The 15,584-nt window shown below is 31.4% G+C and overlaps 1 protein-coding gene across 1 annotated transcript in view; it reads right to left on the reverse strand.

The window, feature by feature from the left end:
- Nucleotides 1-2,119: 2,119 nt before the first annotated feature.
- LOC111048198 (E3 ubiquitin-protein ligase MIB1) overlaps nucleotides 2,120-15,584 on the reverse strand; it is a 28,155-nt gene continuing 14,690 nt past the window's right edge. Inside the window, exons 6-9 of the mRNA XM_039425348.1 lie at nucleotides 14,590-14,685; nucleotides 11,839-11,945; nucleotides 6,691-6,842; nucleotides 2,120-5,454 (exon numbers count right to left, since the gene is read on the reverse strand). Coding sequence (XP_039281282.1) covers nucleotides 6,702-6,842; nucleotides 11,839-11,945; nucleotides 14,590-14,685 — 344 coding nt within the window. The 3' untranslated portion in view covers nucleotides 2,120-5,454; nucleotides 6,691-6,701. The remainder of the gene's footprint in view (nucleotides 5,455-6,690; nucleotides 6,843-11,838; nucleotides 11,946-14,589; nucleotides 14,686-15,584) is intronic.

Consider the following 15,584-nt stretch of genomic DNA (forward strand, 5'->3'; position numbering starts at 1 on the left):
AAAATGTATCTTTCCATCAACGTTGGTAGACAGTTTTGTCTACTAAGCTGAGGCCATGATTCTAGTTTGGAGTATGGAGTGACATTATTGATAGAAAACATTTTCTTTTTTAATCTGATGATTAAAATAGCAACAAATATTATTGAAAAGAAATTGATTTATAAAATCATGAAAAGAGAGTAATGAAGTTTGTAGGAAATCAGCATTATGGTAGTTTATTTTATTAATTTCAACACACCGATTTTTCGCCAACAAGTCAACACAGAATGTTCTCTGATGGGTTGATTGGACTGGCGTATCGACGGCAGCCAAACCTGATAACAGCGCTCACACTCACATTCCGGGATGACACATCAGGGTACGATAAGACAGAAAGCTCTATGTTTATTTAGTTTTTTTCTAGACATTTTAAATTGATAAATTATTTATTAATTTTTGAGAAAACATAACAACAGGTCAATGTAACTAACTGAACGCGAGGTCTACTGTTCACAGAACTACTAGTTTATTTTGATGATTGATTCTTGATATTTAGAATAGAATTACTTCTTTATTTATGATGTGGCGATTTTTGTCAGTAATGTCTATTCTACTACTTAACTACAAGGAAACATTATATAGTTCAAACAGGAAAAAAATATCCAATATCATATTTTATCTGGAAAGCAAAAATAATTTTTATTTTCAAATAAAATCATTGTCATATTGAATAAAATCAATAAATGCATACATTGAGTAAATATTTTTGAGAATTATGATATTTTTCAGACTTAATGATTTAAAATTATACACATTCAAGCAAACACAAGAGTTAGAAAATCAAAACTATACTACTTTAGGATAACTTTAGGATCAAAATAATAATTACGGATAGTAAAACTCTTCAACTACAAGTAACAAGTAATTAAAACTTAACTGTAAGCAATGATTAAAATAAAAGAAAAAATCAACCGACAAATGATGAAAACAATAAAATAAAAATACATTTACATTAATGCATAAGAAAAATCACATAAAGTATGAGTATTTTACGTTAAGGGGAATAATATCAATAATGAGCCATTGAATAATCATGAAATATAATTATGATTAATATTGAAACTATTAACATTATAGTTTTATTTGAAATGCATTATTTAGAGAGTTTAGTAGAATAGTTTTGAATGAATGAATTTCAAATAAATAGGTATTGAAATAATCAAAATACAGCACAATTTATTTATAATTATTTCTAATCAGTTTGATTCAATATATTACTCTTCAATATCTGTTTCCATTACGAACTGCTTGTTAATAATCACTTTTGAACAACTTAAAAGTGATCAATATATGACTATTATTTGCTATACTGTTTACTCTGACACCAGACCTGAGCCAGCCAGGTCACACGATATTATTATTATTATTATTTGCTATATGGTCTTGCAAATAAAGAGTTTATATAGACTATAGAGTATTACAAATTTCAGTTTGGCTCATGATATAATTTATGACAATTTGTTTACCAATTTCAGAAAAATCAAGTATTACTCTGAATTAAGTTTTTCATAAAAAATTTCACCAAATTCAAAAATATCAAGTATAGGCCTAATCCTGAAATTATTTTTTCCAGAATAAATTACACCAAACGTTTGTTTGGAACTAGCATTTCAGACTAAATGGATGGATACTTAGCATTTTCAGTTGTTTCTGAGAATAACAATTTTGTAGATTGAATCAATTTCATGGACTATAGGTGTCGCACAACGATATATGACCCTGGCTGCTATTTGAAAAAAAGTAAACCAGGGTAATATATATTATTGTAGAATTTCGACTATTCACTTTAGTAAATAAATAGTCTAAAATTCTAATCCGTACAAATAAGTTTCAATGATGAAGATCCAAGAAATCAGACTAAAATTCATTGGATTAGGTACCGTCGACCAGGTTACTTTGTCTACAACGGGGTGACTTTGTCCCACCTCGCGGAAAAATATACAAATCAGTTTATCTCCAAACTCTATTATCCGAAATCGATGCTTAAAATTGATACCCGTAGCCCTGATCATTATCGAGGTTCTACAATCGATATCTTGTCGAATCTTGATATATTAGTTGAATTATCGACATAAAACTAAACTTCAAATTCAAATGATCTTTATTCACAAAAAAAGTAATACAGCAGCAGAAACATTATGTAAATAGTGAATATTCCCCACAAAGACAACAAGTCTGGGTGTGGGGAATGAGCACCGTGAACTGCATTATAACAACCTGACAGTTGAAGATTTAAAATAAAAAAAAACAACAAAAACAATAGAATAAGTAAAGTAGAGTAAATAAAAAAGCATCTTTAGAGGATGTGGAGAGAACTTAATGTTGTTGAACCCAAATTTCTGTAGTTAAAAAAAATATATATATGGTACTGAAAAAAAGAAAAAAATGTAGTATGAACTGAATAATTTTAAGAGACATACAGGGTCCTGCATATCCAGACGAACATTCACAACCAGGGGTGATGTTCAATGGATATAGGCAGATTGGATGAGCCGCGATGCGGCGTCCCTACCAATTTCAAACAGCCACCTTTTAAGGTAGCATTTAAAGGTGCTAATGCTGACAACATTTTCCATTTGCTTCAGATGGTTTGGGATATTCCTGTACAGAATGTGACATAGATAGTGGCTGTTAGTCCTGGTACAATTATTTAGCAGGCGTGGCTGCACAATGCCAATGTTATTTTGGTGTCTAGTATTGTAAATGTGGTTTGATAAAATGAAAATTGTATTTTTATTATGCCAGATGAAAATTACTACAACTTTAATATAAATCTGTCTGATATCTAATACATGGAATTCCTGATAAACTAACTCCGTTGGGTAGCGACTATTCCTGTTCAGGCAGTTTTTAATAATTGCACGCTGTGCTACTGCTTCATCTTGTGATTTCGTTGTCGGAAAACTTCGTATTAGAAAACTTATTTCTAAAATACTTATGATATCGCTTAGTGCATATTATTTTAGCCTTTTTATCATCTTTCAATTGGTATATCTATAATATCCATAGTTCAAATGGTAAGGGTTCTGTTACTAGTTAAATACAACGAGGTCACTTTAAGGTTAAAATTGGGGTGCCTTTGTCACAGTATAAAAACTGTGATATTATGCAGGATATAAAGCAAATACAATTCAAAATATGATAAATATAATGTATTCTACCTAATAAAAAAATATTCACCTTCCTTGAGATTAATTTACGATCTTAATATTCATTTTTAGCTGATTCTGCAGCTGGAGCCAACATGCCTCGACGCTAAAAGAGATCTTTAGGCAGCAGAAACCAAACTACTTTTTTAAAGACAAATTTGTGATTTTTTTAAAGTGTATTTCATTTGATTTCAATGTAATTATTAATTTGAAAGGTTAACAGTTGGTTCCACTTTGTCTAACTCTTAAAAATTAACTTTTTGCAATTTATTTTTCAAAGTCACCCCAACCCCTGATGGTTGACATTGTCTCTTAATTTCAAAAAATATATCTTTGTTAGAGCGGAAATAAATACTAACCTTTTATAATGAAAAATACTCTACAAACATTGCAGAACACAATAAAAAATATTGCAAGAGATTTATGTTGCAACTTAAGTATTGATTGCAAGCGGTTTAAAATCTCAACTCCCCAACATTGGGACAGTCACCCCGGTTTACCGGTATATTAAATTCCAATATAATATTAGCTCAATAACGGAATATATTTGGGCGATATATAAAGATAATCTATGATGGAAGTTTCAACAAAACAAAGATAAACATTGTGCAGTTGATTGAATTGTTTCAAAATTTATACTTATTGCTTTGATTCGTATTTCAGCAATGTATTATTTTTCAAATATTTAAACATATAATTAACTCTATTAAATTCAAATTTGGAAGCGAAAATAATTATAATCTATAATCACTTATATATTATACAAAATACAAACACTCTGTAAGCCTATATCTTTGTGATAAAAATACATGTTATGTCAATTACAAAATCAGGTTTTGGTAAGAGCTTCCAAGTTTATGACACACAGAGTTCAAATTCAATATGATAAGTATCATAACACATTAAATTTAGATTTAAAACAGGAATTCATATTCAATAGGATAATAATTTATTGGTTTGAGTTTTTCAGACTACATTTTTTGATTTTTTGGCCAACATTAGATTCACTGTGTTGATCTAATAGTTATCCTATCTTATCTTATAATGAGATATAAAATACCTCCAATTAATGTAAACCTATGGCCAGCATTAGATTCACTGTCTTGATCTAATAGTTATCCTATCTTATTTTATAATGAGATATAAAATACCTCCAATTAATGTAAAGTTAACATTTCAAATGCTTGTAACATGTTTCTTTTTGAGAATAAAACTTTTTTACTCATTCTTTCATTCGTACATTCATAATGAGATATTATATAGCTTACACCGCAATAGACGTTTGCGAACGTAACATCTATGAATGAATGTAGGCCTACTGCGGCCACATGAATTAACAGACAGCGAATCAGTCAATTTGAAGTGTATCGCAATGACGTGTAGCTAAAGGTGTCATGAAATTAACCAACGGCTCTTATTATCGCTTAATATCTCCTCATTCCATTATACAATTACACGATATTGAATTTATATGACTTGAAATTGCTACACCATTATCAATATCTAGTAACTAACAATATCTAGTGGACTGATTTCTCAAAAATGTTTAAATAGATTTTAACAATATTTCAAGTCGTTTTATACACCACATCACCTTCACTACAATACAAAATATGACCAAATATTATAAATTGAAAATAATCATAATGAATATAAATGTTAGCCTACTAAAATTAAAAATTTGAGTCAACTGAATTCTATTCAGTTTATGGAGTCTTAAATTATACAGTATTAATAAATATACAGTATTTAATGGTGTTCGAACAATTTTTTTTATTTTTGGATCACATAGCTTCCTATAATGTCTATTCATACTAGAATATGATCTTATTTTTTAGAATTTATAAATTTGTCTAGGCCTATATTATTAGATATTTAATTATTAAAGAGATAACAAAATTAGGTAGACTTATCGCTTAATATCAATGATACTACAATTCATATTATCAGTTATAGAATTTCACTTGCAATGATAGACATTAACTAAATTCTAAACTTATATTCTAAAATTACAAACGAAAACACCAGTTTTTTTTCTTTCTCATTTAAAATGAAAACACCAGTGTTTAGCTTGGCGGATCCATAAGGAACAACTAAGAAACAAAAAATTACGAAATAGATTAGTCACTTAATAAGGAAACTCAAGCCTTAATAATAATGATTTCTACAAAATAAAAACTTCTACATTCGGTAAGAAAGTAGATCGTGGAAGATGCCAAGAAGAGCCTTCAATCGTCAGTTACCTGCGGAGGAATAATTCACATTCCTGAAATAAAAATCGATCTATTAGTTGAAATATTATTATTTATTTTTTTAATATATATAAATGATATTTAATAATTATTTATAATAATAATAAAAAAGTTGAAATAATTACAAATTGATATGATATCAACCTCTCTAAAGATTGAATATTGACAACAGGGAGACGAGTAAGAAGGCAATTGTAAGATATTGCTAAATACAAATTCTCATAGAACATGATCTTATGAACTTGTATCATTGTGCGAAATCTCAATGTGAGGACAATGAAGTTAGTGATGGTTGAGGCTAAAAATTAGGTGTTTCTCAAAATACATAGAGCATTGTTATCAGATGTACCTGGAATTCTATATGAGATAGAGCACTGTACCTGGTCTCAGGTTGTAGAGCACAAAATTACGCCCAGTGGGATTTTGAACTATGCATTTGAAGGGTCGCCGTCTAGGTGTCACCCCGACTACTTGACACCTGGTCATTTTGGCCATAGGCGACTACTTGTTCCCTCGTAAAAATATACCATTGCCGTCAAGTTGTTTCCCCGACTACTTGACACCTACTGGACCAAAAGTGCCAACCAGTCATGACCGTGAACGAACACTTGACACCTCGCACCCTCGCGACAAGGTTGTCACCTAGTTGTCACCTCCTTAGAAAGGAGACCAGTAGACGGGGATGGCTCACGTCAACTTGTTCCCTAAAAACCGGTTTTAAAAGGGGACAAGTAGTCGGGGTGACACCTAGTCGCGTTCCCCACTTGAATAATGACAATCGGAGGATATAGTTGATTAAAAACTGGCAATAGGTAATCTAAATTGATTTTTTCTTAAAATTTTACTCATTTTTGAAAGATTGAAACTCTGTTATTATTAAAGATAGTGAGTTCTGAATGATTTCATTTTATTCAGAATTTCATAATCTAGAAAAAAGGCGGAAGTGAAATTTTCTGCCTGATGACTGGATTTGGCAGAAATAGCTGAAAACTGGAAAATGAACCGAAAACAGAATTATAGTGATTTTTGTACACCATTCACTGGGAGTTTGTTATTCATTTTTCAAATTTTCCATTTTCATTTCGTTTTTGGGCCACTCTGGATCCAGCACAAGGAAATTTTGCTTGGAAAAATTGGTTATGGACTTTTCTTACGTATCCAAACAATATTAAAAAAATCAGAGCTAAGATTCAAATTGCAAACCCACTCCCTTTTCCATGTCTATACCAAGGATAGTATATAGTACCTACCCGTATCAAGTTCAATAGAGCAGTATCCTTCTCTCGACTGGCTTGCGACAGATGGGGCACTCGGACATGCGGTCGCCACACATCTGACACGTGCCATGGCCACACAGGAATATCATATTCTTCAGTCGATCAAGGCACACTGGACACATTGTCTGCAAATACAATTGGTTATTGATCACAATGTAGTTAGCATTAGAGAATAACACTCGTATTATGTAGTATAACACTAGTAGTCAACAAATAGGAAATATTCATATACAGAGTGTTTCCAAACACCCTACCAAAATTCTATAGTGAGGTCCACGTTATAATGGTAGTGTGTGATTTGCAATATTGCAATGGTGTTGCTATCCTTGTCTATCGTTCAACAAAGCAGATGGCGCTATCTCTTTCACGCATTGCGATGATGCCACGTCGTTTAACAGCATTGTAGAAATTCAACTAATTGACAAAATATTTAATCTCAATCATGAAAATTTATTATTACATCTTTGAAAATATATTTTCTTGACAAATAAAATATGATTAACTATTTTCAACAATAATGAACAGTAAAATTGATCAGATGTACCAGTATGAGCTGTTTGGGTGGCAAGGCTGGGATCTGGCAACCCTTTTCTCCTATCTTCCTACAATGCCATTATAACGTGGACCTCACTATAGGACATGAAAATTTGCACAATCATTCATGACAAGACAGAGCTGAAAAAAAATTATGACAATTTTTCAAATTCATAAAACAAAATGGCGGCCGTTTAAAATGTCATTTCTTGAATAACAAATATTGATTGAAATAGCTTGTTGTCATAAATGATTGTGCAAAGTTTCATTTCCATATGTTCATGTCCATAGTTAAGAAAAAAAATAGTGCAGATGGAAATTACTGAGATATTGCAATTATTCAAATGCTAATGAATTTATTATTATTATTAAACGAAACACCAAATTAAATGCTTAATTTACCCCGAAGACTTCTGATTTGTCAGCCCAGGCTAACAAATAATTTTTGAATAGTAACGCTCATCGAATTTCCATCCAGCTGTTTACCCTGTTGTCAATATTTGCAGTAGCAGAAGACTTCGGATGAATTACAGCATTTAATTTGGTTTTTCGTTTAATAATAATAAATAAAAAAATTTTATAAGAAATAAAATAATATTTTATATAATAAATAGAAATTTTAAAAGAATGTGCTGAACAAGTAGGCTTACAAATATCATTTGAAAAACTGTTTTCACAACATCCAATATAGAAGTTACTAATTACAAACAAAATATGGAACAATTAAGAAGGTACCATACTTTAAATATCTTGGGGAAATTATATCAGAAAACATGCACAAAATGAAAGGATACAGAAAGCTCGTAAAGGCCTAGGGCTAGTGCAATATATTTATAATAAGAGATGTATGTCTATCAATACCAAAATCAAACATTATAACGCAGTAATCAAGCCAACAATGTTGTATGCCAGCGAGACCCTAACACTTAGCAGAAAAACAGATACTGAAAATTTGAAAAAAGAAGAAAGGAAGATAATTAGAAAAATACTTGGACCAAGAAAGACCGAAGATGGTTATAGACTACAGAAAACAGCCAAAGTTGAAGAATACTCTAACATAGAAGCAGACATCAGGAAAAGGCGCCTTAAATTTTATGGTCACATAATGAGGCTTCCAGATCACAGACTTACAAAAAGAATAGTAACATATGTAGCAACCCTTAGTAATGGAGGTGCATGGATGAAAAACGTCAAGAAGGACTTAATACTTGCTAACATTAACAATGATGAAATATACAACAGGAACAGTTTCAGAGAAAAGGTTGAAAAATGGGAAGTTAAACCAGAGATGACTGTGCCAAGAGTGGGAACAAAATGGAGTGAAGCAAGGAAAGCGGAGTTCTCACTGAAAATGAAAACTGTGGATTGATAAAAAGAACAAGAAAAACAAAAAATGAACCAAATTTGCTCAGCGTCTTCCATCTGGGAGCTTGACGGCTAATAATAATAATAATAATAATAATAATAATAAATAAAAAAATAGTAAGTGAAAAAAAAACAAAATTGCGGTAGTGTGTATAACCATAGAGAAACAATAGCATAAGTAGATATCCCACGGTATAGGGAATTTATGTCGCAACTTTTACTGTTATCTCAAGCCTATTACTGTCGATTATTGTCAATTTTTACTGTTTTGTTGGGGTGAGAGTGTATAAACGGCACAATTTGAGAGACTATCAGCGTCACACAGCTGCATAGGAAAGAACTACGTGAACTATCGGCTTGGGATAACAGTAAAAGTTGCGACATAAACGCCATATACCATGGGATATCTACTTATGCTATCGTTTCTCTATGGTATAACTAAAGACTTTCGGATAGCTTGCAAATTATATTCGGATATGTTTCGTACCCAGGAACAATGCCCTAGAATATTGGTAGGGAGTTTGGAAACACTCTGTATAATAAGATATACAGTATGACACTAGTAGTAAAAGAAAGAAATACTCATAGTATGATTTACTATGAGTATTTCCTTCTAGTTAGCAAATTATAGTTAAATTATTATAGTAGGTATAACATTACTGTTATAATACTGATTAATGAGTGCTATGCTGTTACTGTAAAACAAAACATTTTGAATAATTTATGATAGAATAAAACCACAATACCATATTAATTTGTTCACAAGTAAAATTATAAGGAGACCCAGTATTATAGAATCAGTTAGATCATAAGGAGAATGATAGAGTCAGTTGATAACAGTTCATAGATAAAACTGAGGCTCCTAAGAAAATATGGCCCGAAAATGTACACATACTCTAATGTAGTACAATACTTTGATAAGGGGATGAACTCCATGGTTTAATATTGCTTCAATAATAGCAGTTGAAAATTTAACAGCACTCAATTTCTTAATGATTTGATCATTTTAATAAAAACAATATAACAACTTGTAGAACCATTTATTAAAAACTTTAAAATATTTTAACGACTAGTTTCGATTATTGGTCATTTTCAAGAACTTATGAAAATAACCTATTTCAAGTTTATCTCTTTTCAGTATAGGGCTACTTGTAATATAAATATAAAGAAAATAAAAATCTCAGTACCCTTTTTTTGAAATATTTTATCACAACATGTTTCGGACATTTATGCCATTTTCATGTTGTGATAAAATATTTCAAAAAAAGGGTACCTACTGATATTTTTATTTTCTTTATATCTATTTCAAGTTCTTTTCAAGAACTTGAAAATGACCTATGGTCAAACTAGTCATTAAAATATTATAAAGTTTTTAATGAAGGGTACTACAAGTTGTTATATTGCTTTTATTAATTTGAATAAAGTAGCTCATATAAAAGAAGTGATTTTTGATCATTTTGTATGTTTCTAATCTACGCCCCTATTGGGTTCAACTATTTTTTTTTTATTCATTCATACAATAAGTACATCATCAAAATGATAGGGAGAGAAAAAATAAGGTAGCCTTGTGCTATTCCTCTCCCAAATTTAGATAGGGTTACATTTTTAGTCCGTAGTCTTAGTCCGTAGGTTAAGTCTTGTAGTTTACTTTACAAAATTTTCAATCCTTATAAATATGTTCACAAAGTAAATTTTCAAATTCGGATGCTTCAAAACCAAAAATAGAACAGATATTTCACATTATTCATGATTCATGACTGAATTAGTGACTGAGTGGAATGCATGAAATAAAAGAAATATGAAAAAATACAATACATTGAATTATTAGAGAGACCTGAATCTACTGAACACTACAATCTTCTTCATAGCTCAGTTCCTTTAATGATACCGATTGAACACAGATATTGCAACACATAAAATGTTTTTGTTTGTTTGATTATACTTCTTCTTCTTCCATTTCTTCTTCTTCTCCTCATTCTTCTTCTTTTTTTCTTCTTCTCTTCTTCTTCTTCTCCTCATTCTTCTTCTTTTTTTTCTTTCTTCTTCTTCTTCTTCTTCTTCTTCTTTTCCATACCCTTTTGCCGTTAAGCGTCGGGTTCCTTCAACCATTCTCTAAACTTTATACGATCCTGTGCCATTCTCTTCATTTCATTCATTGTCTTTCCTCTTGCAGCAGCTATACTCTCTACATACTGATTGCATTGCAGTGGTGGTCGTCCCCTGCCTCGTTTTCCTTCCGGTCTTGCCTCCATAACCAGCCTTGCCTTTCGTTCATCACTCATCCGAGCTACATGGCCATACCATCCAAGGGTTTTTCGCTGAACAGTGGTAATCAGTTCCTCCTGTTCTAATGTTTCTCTGATCATATTATTTCTCACTCTGTCTCTTTTGGTTTTACCAACCACCCTCCTTAGGTATCTCATTTCTGAGGAGGTAATTCTACTCTTGTGCTTTACTATCATTGTAAGGCATTCTGTTCCCTAGAGTAGGACTGGCTTGAATATTGACTAATATATTTTTATTTTAGTTCCCTAGCTTATTTCTCGTTTACCCAGGATGGTTCTGCTAAGCTGTTTGGCTTTCCTTGCTCTATTGTTTATCTCAAATTTCCCATCTGCAGAAATTAATGTCCCAAAGATATTCATAGTTGTTCACCCTTTCCAATATTTTACCATCCCATGTTATATCCAACTCCATATTCTCCTGATTCTTTGATACTATCATCACTTTACACTCCTCAATGTTGACAACCATTCCCTTATCTCTTATCGCACTACACCATTCTGTAACAGCATTTTGTAGATCTCGTTGAGTGTTAGCTATTTAGCAAGATATCGTCTGCATAGATCAGTGCTTGAACGTATACTGGGCGGAGGTTACGATTTCCAATCTAGCTTCGTGTTGTTCTTCTCTTGCACATTTTTATTATTTGATCCATCAGTACTATGAATAGAAGTGGGCTTAGACTGTCTCCTTGTTTGACACCCTTATCTATTTTAATTACTCTAGATGCAGGATCTTCTTTTCTCACAACCCCTCTAACATTACTGTACAGGCTTTTAATTCTTTTGTTAAGTTAAGGTGACATACCTGCTTCACTGAGGGCATCCCAAAGGCACTGTCTAGATACATATACAAATTGATTACACATATGATCATTGATTATACATATCAAACATAATGTCGAAGGAGAAAATATGTAATAACTCATCCGAAATTTACCTGTTCCTTAATATCTTGAAGCTGTTGCTGCAGTTTCTGTATGTCAGAGCTGGATGTGCTATCTCGACTACCATTATTCATCAGCGGGCCCACCGGTTCTGCTGCAACTGAAAACATTCACAATTATTTATTTATTTATTCGTTGATATAATTACAAATCATATGAATATGATCGGGAAAGAACAACAGGCATAGCCCAAGACTATTCTGTTCCCAAATTTTGATAAATAATGAAATGTCCGAAAAAATAGGTTATGTTCTTACTGAGGAAATTAAAAGTTCAAAGTTCCGTCCAAGAATATATATTAGCTAGAAATTTTGAATTTAGATTAAAATACCAAATTATAATCAAATTTTACACTTAATATCACCGCACTTTGAATAAATTAAGTTATTTCAGAAAATTTTGATGCCAAAAATATACACACAGCTGTTACAAACCTAAATTTATTAAATTTATTGTCTCATAAATTCAAATTCTTTATTCAATGTATAAGCATACAGTCTAATATAAACGAATTATTATCATTTATTTATTATTTTTACAAGACAGGACTGACCGGGAGAGAAAAACTAAGGAAAGTACTATTTCTCTCCCAAATTTAGATTACATTTTGAAAGTTTGAAATAAGGTCATGATTTCACTCTTCTGAAATGGAAATGAATTAATAGCTTATATTAATATAAGTAAGATTCTTAATTGTAAAAATAAGAGTTGGTATGATATGTCAGATGCGAGGTGACAGAAACATGATACAGAACAGAAAGTTTTCAAAACTTCTTTATCCGTTATTGGTTATCCATATTGTTTTTACTAATATTATTACTATTGTATTTTCATATAACTTTTAAGTGAAAAAAAACTCTCACATTCTTTGGTGTGGCGACGACCGTTTCGAGCTGGTGTTGCACATTCTCAACCCAACAGAAACTCAGTTCCAATTCAGAGTTTCTGTTTGGCTTGAGAATGTGCAACACCAGCACGAAACGGTCGTCGCCACACCAAAGAATGTGAGTGTTTTTTCACTTATCTATTGCTGAGTCCATGAAAAATGTGACCATTCATGAGCGCTGTAAAGATTGAAGTTGAGACCAATAAGAGAACATAATGAAAATTTAACACAAATCATTAGTCGAAAGAAAAATAGCCGGAAACAAGAAAAATACCTCAACACTGTAAAATCAAATCTTACTTGTATATGTATAAAACAAATTATTTGAAAACTCTAGGTTGTTGTCAAAATATCACTTATTTATTAAAAAATAATCACAAACATGTTACATCACCAATGGTGTCATCTTCAGTATGAGAAATTGAAAACTTTCAATTTGTTGTTGAAAGCTTGGTGTTGAAATATGTTTGTGATTTTTTAAAATAAATAAGTGGTATTTTGACAACAACCTAGAGTTTTCATTATGGATAGGTATCACAAAGTATTTACACAAAATAGTCACACAGTTTATTATGAGTATGATAATAATAAGAGTGAAATCATAACCCTACTTCGAACTTTCAAAATGTAATCTATATTTGGGAGAGAAATAACACAAGGAGTATCCTGAGTTTTTCCTCTCCCGGTCAGTCATCTCTTGTGAAAATAATAATAATGAATAAATAAATAATAAATACATAATATAACAATATTTTTACCTAATATAGTATTCACACTCATATTATAACAAAGTATTTTCACAAATGACTGTAAAATCTGACAAATGGAATAGGTATTTCGAGAAATATTTTACAGTATCATAAATTCATCTAGGTATCATATAAAATTTTGGATAACGTTTATTAATTCAATGGCTCCCCGGAAAAACGTTACAAGCGCCAAAATTTGAGTACTCGATTTTTTTATCGAAAAAACGTTCCTTGTGTTCTTGCCCATCATGTAGTGACATCTATTGATCAATTTTATAATATTGAATAACAATACTAAGAAATTGTCAAAAACCACAGATTTATTGATACTTAGAAAGGACTGGTTTCGGTTGTTACACCATTGTCAATCTCTGATAAACTAAAACTAAATACAAGAACTAAATACTAAAACTAAAAAAACTAATAACTAATACTAAAACTAAATACAAGTAGTAATATTCATATTAAATAACAATACTAGAAATGTCAAAACCACAGATTTATTGATACTTAGAAAGGACCGGTTTTGGTTGTTACACCATTGCCAATCTCTGATAAACTAAATTAAATACAAGAGCAGTATGCTCTTGTATTTAGCTTTAGTTTAGTGTTATGCAGCTTCTCTTGTATTTAGTTTTAGTTTATCAGAGATTGACAATGGTTTTACAACCGAAACAGGTCTTTCTAAGTATCAATAAATCTGTGGTTTTTGACAATTTCTTAGTATTGTTATTTAATATGAATAATTACTACAACATAACTTCTCAACTACACAAAAAAATTATAATAGGTCACAGGACCTATAATATACATTCTGTGAAAAAATTAACTTTGTAACGTTTTTTTAGTTCTTTTAAAAATTGTGAAATGGCGCTTGTAACGTTTTTCCTGGGAGCCATTCATTATTTTATAAATGATCGTTTCATAATATTTAATTAGGTGAGAATACTTTTCTCTAGTTTTATGCATTATTTCCCAGTAGAGATGAAATTGTCAAAAATTGAATTTGAAATGAGCTTAGGAGATTTCGAAATAACGGTAGCTAATGTTTTATTGTTTATTATGTTCAATATTTAATTGAAGTTTTGATAACTATTTTTGCAACTGACCGATTTGAGCAGGCGCAGGCGCAGGCGCAGGGGGAGCTGGCACCTCTTCGACTACCTGCAGATTCACGTTATCATGCTGCACCTCAGAAATATTTCCTGCAATGATATGTCAAGTAAGAACGTTAATAATTGAATAAAATAAATGCAGAGTAGATAGAAATCACTACAGAAATGACAATGCAATACTTTTTATGAAATACTAGCTGGCCCGGCGAACTTCGTTCCGCCAAATAGTTAATGCATTTCATGACAAGCATTAGCTGGATGCACACCTGAGGAGGCGCGATGAGGCATTTTGCAACTTTCAAGAAGCACTGTCCAAGAATATTTTCCATACCAATATCTAGACCTACTAAACTTCAAACCTGCTATCAAAAAGAACCAAACGCTTTCATTTACTCTAATCAATTATTATTGAATTATTATGCATATGATGAAAACACCATTGTTTAGCTTAGTGAACAGCTGGTAACTTTAGATGCTATTATCAGGTCTTCCTAAATAGTATATAGGAGGTCCTGCTATTATTCATATTATTCTAATTATTAATTTTAATGGATTTTATTTATAAAGATAATTTTCCAACTGCAAAAAATGTACTAAAAATCAATTGATTCCAAACACCGAAGACAGCACTATTATTTGAAACAAAGCAATGTCTTTAACCTGAGGCCGCACTGCTGGATGGTTAGACATAGAACAGTAATTTTGTTTTTAGACGGGGCGTTTAGAATAAAATACCTGGGCGGCTAAGGAGCAGCACACACTCTTGTCTACTATCTACCGACGGCTTTTGCATGACGCAATGATTATAACAGCTAATTTTTATTTCTGTGTGGCCAGCTCTCAAATCTTCCCCAATAAGGATTACATGTAAACTTTAAAGGACCGTAGGAAAGTGTCCTGAAGTCGGATTATAAATTTGATAGGCCATAAACCTGGTCCTGAACATAACGAACACAACTAAGAAAAGATCATCAAATTCGGTGCACACA

Source organism: Nilaparvata lugens, chromosome 3 (assembly GCF_014356525.2).
Source record: "Nilaparvata lugens isolate BPH chromosome 3, ASM1435652v1, whole genome shotgun sequence".
In the NCBI taxonomy this organism is placed as follows: Eukaryota; Metazoa; Arthropoda; class Insecta; order Hemiptera; family Delphacidae; genus Nilaparvata; species Nilaparvata lugens.